Source organism: Oncorhynchus mykiss, chromosome 19, assembly GCF_057628025.1.
Source record: "Oncorhynchus mykiss isolate SJ-2025 chromosome 19, ASM5762802v1, whole genome shotgun sequence".
Lineage (NCBI taxonomy): Eukaryota > Metazoa > Chordata > Actinopteri > Salmoniformes > Salmonidae > Oncorhynchus > Oncorhynchus mykiss.
The window spans coordinates 30,295,072-30,305,730 of NC_143040.1; the positions used below are offsets into that span (position 1 = coordinate 30,295,072).

General features: G+C 41.0%; 1 protein-coding gene across 20 annotated transcripts in view; it reads right to left on the reverse strand.

Annotated features, from left to right (window-relative positions):
* LOC110497508 (transmembrane protein 131-like) overlaps positions 1 to 10,102 on the reverse strand; it is a 114,679-nt gene extending 104,577 nt beyond the window's left edge. For 14 of the 20 annotated variants that reach the window (XM_090210750.1, XM_090210744.1, XM_090210749.1 and 11 more), the window contains exons 1-2: positions 9,764 to 10,102; positions 8,794 to 8,864 (exon numbers count right to left, since the gene is read on the reverse strand). In XM_090210750.1, coding sequence (XP_090066876.1) covers positions 8,794 to 8,864; positions 9,764 to 9,887 — 195 coding nt within the window. In that variant the 5' untranslated portion in view covers positions 9,888 to 10,102. The remainder of the gene's footprint in view (positions 1 to 8,793; positions 8,865 to 9,763) is intronic. The other 6 variants (XM_090210756.1, XM_090210754.1, XM_090210752.1 and 3 more) reach the window with 4 other exon arrangements.
* Between the last annotated feature and the right edge of the window lie 557 nt (positions 10,103 to 10,659).

Sequence of the window (10,659 nt, forward strand, 5' to 3'; positions counted from 1 at the left end):
TTGAATATGTTGGTAATCCATTGTATGAAGGTGATAATGCCCTCGAAGCCGGTGTTTGGAGGATATACAGTGCATTTGGAAACTACTAAGACCCCTCGACTTTTTCCACATTTTGTTACATTAGCCTTATTCTGAAATGGATTAAATACTTTTCCCCTCAATCTACACACAATACCCCATCCATAATGACAAAGTGAAAACGGGTTAAGAAATGTTCGCACATTTTTTACAAATTCTTTGTTATGAGTCTACAAAATTGAGCTCAGGTGCATCCTGTTTCCATTGATCATCCTTGAGATGTTTATACAAATTGGGAGTCCACACGTGGTAAATTCAACTCATTGGACATTATTTGGAAAGACACACCTGTCTATGTAAGGTCCCAAAGTTCACAATGTATGTCAGAGCAAAAACCAATCAATGAAGTCGAAGGAATTGTCTGTAGAGCTCCGAGACAGAATTGTGTCGAGGCACAGATCTGGGGAAGGGTACCGAAACATTTCTGCAGCATTGAAGGTCCCCAAGAACAGTGGCATCCATCATTCTTAAATTGAAAAGGTTTGGAACAACAGCTCTTCCTAGAGCTGACCATCCGACCAAACTGAGCAATCGGGGGAAAAGGGCCTTGGTCAGGGAGGTGACCAAGAACCCGATGGTCACTCTGACAGAGCTCCAGAGTTCCTCTGTAAAGATGGGAGAATCTTCCAGAAGGACAAACATCTCTGCAGCACTCCACCAATCAGGCCTTTATTGTAGAGTGGCCAGATGGAAGCGACTCCTCAGTAAAAGGCAAATGACAGCCCACTTTGAGTTTGCTAAAAGGCACATAAAGGACTAAACAAGATTATCTGGTCTGATGAAACCATTGAACTCTTTCGCCTGAATGACAAGCGTCACATCTAGGGGAAACCTAGCACCATCCCTATGGTGAAGCATGGTGGTGGTAGCATCATGCTGTTTGGATGTTTTTCAGCGACTGGGAGACTAGTCAGGAGAGGGAAAGTTGAACGGAGCAAAGTATAGAAAGATCCTTGGTGAAAACCTGCTCCAGAGCGCTCAGGACCTCAGACTGATGAAGGTTCACCTTCCAACAGGACAATGACCCTAAGCACACAACCAAGACAACGCAGGAGTGGCTTCTGGACAAGTCTCAATGTCCTTCAGTGGCCCAGCCAGAGCCCGGATTTGAACCCGATCTAACATCTCTGGAGAGACCTGAAAATAGCTGTGCAGTAACGCTCCCCATCCAACCTGAGAGCTTGAGAAGATCTGCAGAGAAGAATGGGAGAAACTCCCCAAATACAGGTGTGCCAAGCTTGTAGTGTCATAACCAAGAAGACTTGAGGCTGTGGTCACTGCCAAAATGTACACTACCATTCAAAAGTTTGGGGTCACTTAGAAATGTCCTTGTTTTCCATGAAATGAGTTGCAAAATTAATAGGAAATATAGTCAAGACGTTGGCAAGGTTATAAATAATTGCGTCCTTCAAAGAATCCTCCATTTGCAGCAATTACATCCTTGCAGACCTTTGGCATTCTAGATGTCAATTTATTGAGGTAATCTGAAGAGATTTCACCCCATGCTTCCTGAAGCACCGCCCACAAGTTTTATTGGCTTGATGGGCACTCCTTACGTACCATACGGTCAAGCTGCTCCCACAACAGCGCAATAGGGTTGAGATCCGGTGACTGTGCTGGCCGCTCCATTATATACAGAATAATGGAATGCTTCTTCCCTAAATTGTTTTTGCATACTTTGGAGCTGTGCTTTGGGTCATTGTCCTGTTGTAGGAGGAAATTGGCCCCAATTAAGCCCCAATCCACAGGATATGGCATGGCGTTGCAAAATGGAATGATAGCCTTCCTTCTTTAAGATCCCTTTTGCCTTGTACAAATCTCCCACTTTACCACCACCAAAACACCCCCAGACCATTACATTACCTCCACCATGCTTGACAGATGGCGTCAAGCACTCCTCCAGCATCTTTTCATTTTTTCTGCATCTCAACAATGTTCTTCTTGTGATCTGAACACCTAAAACTTTAATTTGTCTGTCCATAACACTTTCTTCCAATCTTCCTCTGTCCAGTGTGTTCTTTTGCCCATCTTTTCTTTTTATTGGCCAGTCTGCGATATGGCCTTTTCTTTGCAATTCTGCCTAGAAGGCCAGCATCCCATAGTCACCTCTTCACTGTTGACATGGAGACGGGTGTTTTGCGAGTACTATTTAATGAAGCTGCCAGTTGAGGACTTGTCATGCGTCTGTTTCTCAAACTAGACACTGATGTACTTGTCCTCTTGCTCAGTTGTGCACCGGGGCCTCCCACTCATTTCTATTCTGGTTAGAGCCAGTTCGCACTGTTCTGTGAAGGGAGTAGTACACAGCATTGTAAGAGATCTTCAGTTTCTTGGCAATTTCTCGCATGGAATAGCCTTAATTTCTCAGAACAAGAATAGACTGACGAGTTTCAGAAGAAAGGTCTTTGTTTCTGGCCATTTTGAGCCTGTAATCAAACCCACAAATGCTGATGCTCCAGATACTCAACTATTGCTTCTTTAAATCAGCACAACCGTTTTCAGCTGTGCTAACATAATTGCAAAAGGGTTTTCTAATGATCAGTTAGCCTTTTAAAATGATAAACTTGGATTAGCTAACACTATGTGCCATTGGAACACAGGAGTGATGGTTGCTGATAATGGGCCTCTGTTCGCCTACGAAGATATTCCATTAAAAATCTGCCGTTTCCAGCTACAATAGTAATTTACAACATTAACAATGTCTACACTGTATTTCTGATCAATTTGATGTTATTTAAATGGACAAAAAAAATGGCTTAAAAAAAATAAAAACATTTCTAAGTGACCCCAAACTTTTGAATGGTAGTGTACTTCAACAAAGTACTGAAAAGGGTCTGAATACTTATGTAAATGAGATATTTCAATTTTTTAGATTGATGAGGGAAAACTTCATCTATTTTAGAATACTGCTGTAACGTAACAACATTTGGAAAAAGTTAAGGGTTCTGAATACATCCGTTACGGGCCTAACACCCGTGCCAATATATCCTCCAAACACCGGCTTCTCTGGCATTATCACTTAATTTTATATAACTGCCTTAATATTGCTGGACCCCTAGGCAGCAGTAGATGGGGATCCTTAATAAATACACGCTGGCTTCTAAGAAGAGTTTAACCCACTTAACCAACATTTCACCAAGTTTTTACCATCATTGTAAAGCCTTAGTTATTTTGTTGCTTTGACAAGGTCCTTTCTGAAGATTATTATTTACTTAATTTAACTCGTTTTAATATGGTGAACTATTCCTTGAAAAAAAAAAAACATTAATAGTCAAATCAATGAGTAAAAACAGAAACTGAGCGGGGGGCGCGAGAGAGCATGCTATACTTATCTTAGCCTCTCGCCACCTATAACTTCAAACATTGTCTGGCAATATGACAAAGCGAAAAGACACCAAAAAAAGGGGCGCTAAACAAGATCATTTGGATGAGAGACAACGAACCAATTTTAACATCGCCGACCCAGAGGTTGAGGTGTTAGCTGAAGATGCTAGCTCCCAAGAGCTCTCCAAAGAACCTACTCCAACCTACTGGCTGCTATAAACTTACTAAGCAAGAAGGTGGACACAAGGTTGGCTGATATCTCAAAGAGTATTTGGACTTGGACTTTAACTCTGAAGGCAACTAAGGGCAGGGTGCATGAGATCGAGCAGACGACAGTCAATCACGAGGCCAGGTACAGGACATAAAGTAACAGTGCACAACATTCAAAAATGACTAGATCACTGGCAACAAAACAAGCCAAGGGTGCGCCAAGGCCATTCTTCATTCGGCTGAACTGTCCCCAGACCAGGGATCTCATCCTCAAGCTGGCTAGTCAAAGGTTCCCCCTTAACAACAACTACCAGGTTTCTACCCAGATCTTACTTTGGAGGTGAGGAACCAACGGAAAGAGTATGATGAGTTGCGCAAGAAATGCAGGGTCGAGGGTGGCCAACATCCGATATGGATTCCTCTTCCCAGCCCGGTCTAAGGTGACAGTTGATGGGATCAACACGTACATTTAACAACCCAAAAGAGGCTGACCTGTTCTTGTCAAGCATGCTCACTGGCTGAGGATACAGAACTGCTGTGTCAACTGGCTAAGTGGCCAAATACAGGCCAGGAATGTGTTTGAATTTCCTGCCTGTATTTTTGATCAGAAATTGGGACCCATAATGATGGGCGAGATGTTATTGCTTATATAGCATTGTTTAGCCTATCATGTTTTAGCGCCAATCACCCCCTAACGTGAGAGTTAAGTGTTATATAATATTAGTTTATATGCAGAGTATCTATAGATGACTAGTTAGGGTGCCTAGACATAAAGCCGGAACAACGGTTTGTGCGTTAGTCAAGGAGTGCTTTGTTTGGGCAAGTCACTCAGTAATGGGATGGGAGGGGGTGTGTGGGGTCTGTTTTATGATCACTTTTAATACAGGTGGCATGACAAGCTCCTGCACGGAGGGATGTTTTTCTTTTGAGTTTGGTATGACAGCAACAATTTGCTCAAAAATAAGAAATGCCACATAGTGACCGGGCACAGAGTAGACCTGGTGTGTTTTCACAGTGGAGGGAGAAGGGGCTCACAACAATTATACATTGATGGTCAGTTAGCTTCATCAACAATTACAGTGTAATAAGTTTGACATGCCAACAACATTTTTTTTAGAGATACCTCTAAATCAACAATTTCTTAAGGACACATATCCCACAGTATGGCATTAAGCCAAATAATCCTACATTAGATAACCTTATCTTTGTCAAACCTCATTCAAAAGGGTCGGTCTCTAGACTTTATGATGTGCTACAGGCCCACATAGAGGTATCTACAGACACTGTTAAAAGGGCTTGGGAGCAGGAACTTGGTTCAGAAATCTCAGATGAGGACTGGGTAGAAGCTCTCAGGAATATAAACCACAGTTCAGTGAATGCCAGACAACCTTGTACCGTTTAAGGTGATACACAGGTTACGTTACTCAAATGTGAAACTGCATACAATATTCCCGGACACCTCACCACTGTGTGAGAGGTGCAAGCAGGATGAGGGGACGTTGACCAACTTAATTTGGACATGTCCTAAGGTACATGCTTACTGGGCTCTCATTTTTGATTACTTATCTAAAGCCTTTGATAGAGTTATAGCCCCAGACCCATTGATCGCCCAGTTGATGGGAATAACCAGGAAGGGAAGGCTGTCTCTCTTTGTGCTCTATTAGCCAAAAGGCTCATATTGCAATTTTGGAAATTGGAGACTGCACCTATCTTTGAAATGTGGTTACGGGATTTAGGGAATGTAATGCATATGGAAAAGATTCGATACAATATCTCCAATAGAAGTCCAATGTTTCACAAAATATGTCAGCCGATACTGGATAAATAGTCTCGTCCCACTTCATAACTGGGTTGATAATCTGCTGCTTCTCTGTGCTGCACTACACTCAATATTTATTTTTGATTCGAGTGCAGCACCTAAGTTTTATTTTGTGTGTGAGTTAAGTTTTGTTTTGTCCTCTAAAATGTGCCATCCATTCAACAGTATAATGAATGTCAATGTCTTTTATTGGAAAAAATAAAAATAATTAAAAGTATAATATTTAACAGTTAAGCTGTTTCTACTCTTTTTAACCATTTTCTGGTTGAAAACTGAATAGAGCATAACACGTCAACCCTGATACCCATAGAGGCTGGAATTGTTTTAACAATTAAAAATGTTTGAAGCTTGCATTCAATTGCCACTCCCTGTTGCATACAACACGCTTCCATTCCCCATCACAAGGGGATTTCTGGCTGATTTAAGATGAAATCATCAACCCTGTTACAGTCAACCATGTAACTTTATTTGGCACATAATAGGCACTGACTATAGTAATTTATTTGACAATGTTACAATTATGTGAAATCTATTTTTTGGAACCAAGTTGCACTCCTCAAAATGCACAGAATTGGTTGAACAACCACCCTGATAAAAAAAATCTATTTGACTATTCCATTGTAATTGTCGACACCAAGATCAACCAGTTATGCTTAGCAGAGGGAGTGTTCTTTTGTGGCGTGGCTAAAACAAGCCGTAATATCTTTGCACCGAATCACCTCAGTGAGCTGCTAACATCTTCCACCCAACAACAACAACAAACTTAAACCTGGACTGTGTACATTAGGCACCAAACAGAAGAAAACAAACTGAAATAGGGAAGGACTACCTGGACTTATTTAATAAGAAATGTTTTGCTTAGGTGAACACAGCCAAGTGCAGGCAGATTACGTAAGAAATCACTGCAAACATTTCCCATGAACCTGAGACACAGCTAGTCCATTCACAGCACAGCCCTGCCTACCTGAGCCTGACAAATACTGAGGAATGTAAACAATTTCAGCATTCGGTCAGTAACTTTAACTTGCTATCAACAGGTCCCAATAATTTGCAACCCTGGCAGAATGAACTTGGTTCCCCTTTGCACTGAGAAGATGTACACCTAAGTAAGTTGATGCCCAGTACACCTTTTTTTGGTGGGAATACAACCCCCCCCCCAAAAAAAACAGTACAATTTAAGTGATATTATATGCCAGGGTGAGGCTCTGAAATGGACACAATTTCTACATAAAAATGGAACTAGTCAAATTCTACTTCCCATCAAACAATTGAAAGCATAATGTTTCAGTTCTGCGCCAACTGTCAAGAGGTGTACACAACCTAAACAACCAGGTGTTTGAAAGCTTTTCAAATATATTTTATCCTAGTTTCAATTAAAAGAAGCCTCTGTTGTCTCCAGGTATTAATGTGACAGTCCGTCGTAGCTTCACTGACAATCAGTAAAACAAAAACTGTAGTGTGTTCCTGGATTACATTACTAGTCAAACATAACAGCCGCAGCATACAATGCAGACTTGGCCAAAATGCAAAGCACATCGCAGCACTGACACAACTCATTACTTGAAATTTGGGAAGTTTGTGAGGTGTCATCATGAAACTCTTGCATCATAGTGCCAGTAATGCAGGCGATTTAAATCATATTTGCATCTATTTAGCCAACTTCATTGATTTGAATAGCTAGGTTATTTTCTCTGTAGCATAGTAATGCTAGATATGTATGAGATGAAGTTCAAATTAAATCATATTTGCCAGACACGCCCTTAACCAAGCATTTCACAGGCTTCTATTCCGCTAAATAAAATGTGTTAGATATGTATGAAATGTAGATATTTCATGGACACACTTATTGCACACTTCAGACAAGTAACAGGGCAGGCCACATGCCAGGTATCCTTGGCAAGTTCTTCCCACCTCCATTTGGACTCCTCACTTCAACCATAAATCCTCACGTTTCAAACAGAAACACGTTTAGCTGACTTCACAAAATATAACAACAATGAACATTTTGACGAATTAGAGAATACACACATGTGATACAATGTAGCAGCAGCAAACGAATCTCCTTGATATGATTGCGCTCCAAGGCAGGTCCAAACGGGAGCCAAACAGGGTGATATAATGATGCAGGTGGTGGGCTTTGTGTGAAGAAATGTTCACTACCGTTCAAAAGTTTGGTGTCACTAAGAAATGTCCTTGTTTTTTAAAGAAAAGCAAATTTTTTGTCCATTTAAATAACATTACATTGATCAGAAATAAAGTGTAGACTTTGTGAATGTAGTTAGTGACTATTGTAGCTGGAAACGGCTGATTTAAAAAAAAAATGGAATATCTACATAGGCGTACAGAGGCCAATTATCAGCAACCATCACTCCTGTGTTCCAATGGCACGTTGTGTTAGCTTATCCAAGTTTATCATTTTAAAAGGCGAATTGATCATTAGAAAACCCTTTTGCAATTATGTTAGCACAGCTGAAAACAATTGTCCTGATTAAAGAAGCAATAAAACTGGCCTTCTTTAGACTAGTTGAGTATCTGAAGCATCAGCATTTGTGGGTTTGATTACAGGCTCAAAATGGCCAGAAACAAAACATTTTGGGGGGGAAATTCATCAGTCTATTCTTGTTCTGAGAAATGAAGGCTATTCCATGTGAGAACATGACAAGAAACTGAAGATCTCATACAACGTTGAGTACTACTCCCTTCACAGAACAGCGCAAACTGAATCTAACCAGAATAGGAAGAGTGGGAGGCCCCGGTGCACAACTGAGCAAGAGGACATTAGTACATTAGTACACAAGTACATTAGTGTCTAGTTTGAGAAACAAACAAGTCCTCAACTGGCAGGTTCATTAAATAGTACCCACAAAACACCAGTCTCAATGTCAACAGTGAAGAGGTGACTCCGGGATGCTGGCCTTCTAGGCAGAGTTGCAAAGAAAAATAAATATCTCAGACTGAGCAATAAAAAATAAAGATGGGCAAAAGAACACAGACACTGGACAGAGGAACCCTGCCTAGAAGGCCAGCATTCCAGAGTCACCTCTTCACCGTTGAAGTTGAGACTGGTGTTTTGCACAGGAGTGATGGTTGCTGATAATGGGCCTCTGTACACCTATGCAGATATTCCATTAAAAATCAGCTGTTTCCAGCAACAATGGTCATTTACAACATTAACAATGTCTACACTGTATTTCTTATTCATTTGATGTTATTTTAATGGACAAAAATGTGAATTTCTTTCAAAAACAAGGACATTTCTAAGTGACCCCAAACGTTTGAACTGTAGTGTAAATGGCTGGCTGTCTTTATGTAATCTGCAACTAAGGTTTATGCCAGCTCAATAAATTGGGTACTGAATTTACCTGAGTTGGGACTACTGGGTCAGCATCCTCAGCTTGCCAAACCTCGACCACGCTGGACATTTGACTCATGGCTTGGTGGGAGGAAGAGAGGGGGAAATAGGTAAACAACGAAAAGCTTGAAAAAACAAGAACAAGAAACTCGCTGTCAAACACATCAGATAGCGGTTAAAGAAATACTGTCTAGATAAAAATGCTTTACCCCAGTGTATTACCGTGGAGCGTGGACAGCGCAAACGGTTGTTTGTCAACGTTTAGCATAAACTTGGGCAAATGCATGACTGACAAAGGTGTGTATTCAACTGTCCGTGATCCCACTCCCCGAGGGTGTCTCAGGGAGAGTTGGGATATGCAAGAAATCACATTGTCAATTCACACATTCGTATTAATACACACTTGTACATGTGTTAAATAGGCCAATAAGCACCCGCCAAATTATTAGTATTATTATTAACTGGCTAGCTTGGTTTTAGGTTAGCTTGTAAACACATAGCTTTAACGTTTATAAAAGCTGAGCTATACATGTATAACATAATCAATAAATGGAAACATTTAAAACACAAAGTCAAAGCAATGGCATTCGGCTAGCTAACAATAATTAAACGAAGTTCCATTGTAGCGAAGTTAGCTAGCTACTGTAAACGCGACACTTCACTGAAACAACGTTATAGCTTGCATGAACCAGCACAGGAAACTGGCCACTGATATATACGTTTAAAAAAAATACTAAAAATAAGTCTTAGCCCTTATAAGTGAATAACGTTAGCTACATGTCTGCATACATCCAACATATTCGACACTATCGTTTTTAATCCACAATACGATGGTTGCAATAGCGTTCCCGTTTTCGCACAGCGACTTGTCTTCACTGTCAACTCAGTAACGTTAGCTGTTACGTTACGGGCAATTCTCGCCGACATTTTCGCAATGGGTGTTTAATTATTGAAGGGGGGAAAAATGTACTTCTCCAGACCTTGTAATTGAGCCCCTCCATGCTGTACGCAGGGCAAAAGTAGCGGTAGTATTCCGAGTATAATATTAATCCACGTTGTTCTGTGACAGCGGCTGCCTTGTTGGAACTCCCGTACCCCCGCCATGCTGCCCTGTTCATCTAGCAGCCTGCCTTGTGCTACGCTTGGCTTTTCTCTTTCTCTCCCGTCTCGCAAACCCTCCCACCCTGTTCTGTTCTGTTCTGTTCCTCAACCTCTTTCTCGCTGTGTGTGTGGAAAGTATGCGCCGACTACAGCCAAGCGGTTGCATTCATCTGCCTGCCTGCGTTGGCTGATTTTGGCACAATGAGGCTGACCAGAACATGACGAACTAAACGCAACAAATTATAAAAACTCATGGGAATATCGCGTGGCCAGTCCTCTGCGCAAGTAAATCTTGCAGAGAACAAAGTTTGTGGGAAACATTATTTCGTTTTTTTTCCTTCTCTGCGCTGGCAAACAACTGTCATGCGGTCAACCCAAAGCAAATCTAGGTTCTGATGATGTGCTTGTGGACCCAATGTTTTTAAATTGCCTATACTACCCAACTACTACTGAGGTTGAAAAACATTGTGCCAATCAAAGGATCACGAACAAAGTCAATAACGTCATCACTCCAAAGGTTAAGGGAGATTCCATCATGTGGTTCCCATATAGAATAATCAAACTACCATATTCATAGTGCTAGAACATCTGAAGTTCCTGCAAACTCAAATTATGCCATGAGAACCCTTTCACATTTCTTGCACTTTATCTAATACTAGCTTTATAACATGAGTTATAAAGGACATTGGTATTCAAGTTCAACATTGAAACAGGCCATGTGCTGTAGGCCAGTGTTAAAGTCAATAGCCTATATCTAAATTAAGTACACGTTGGA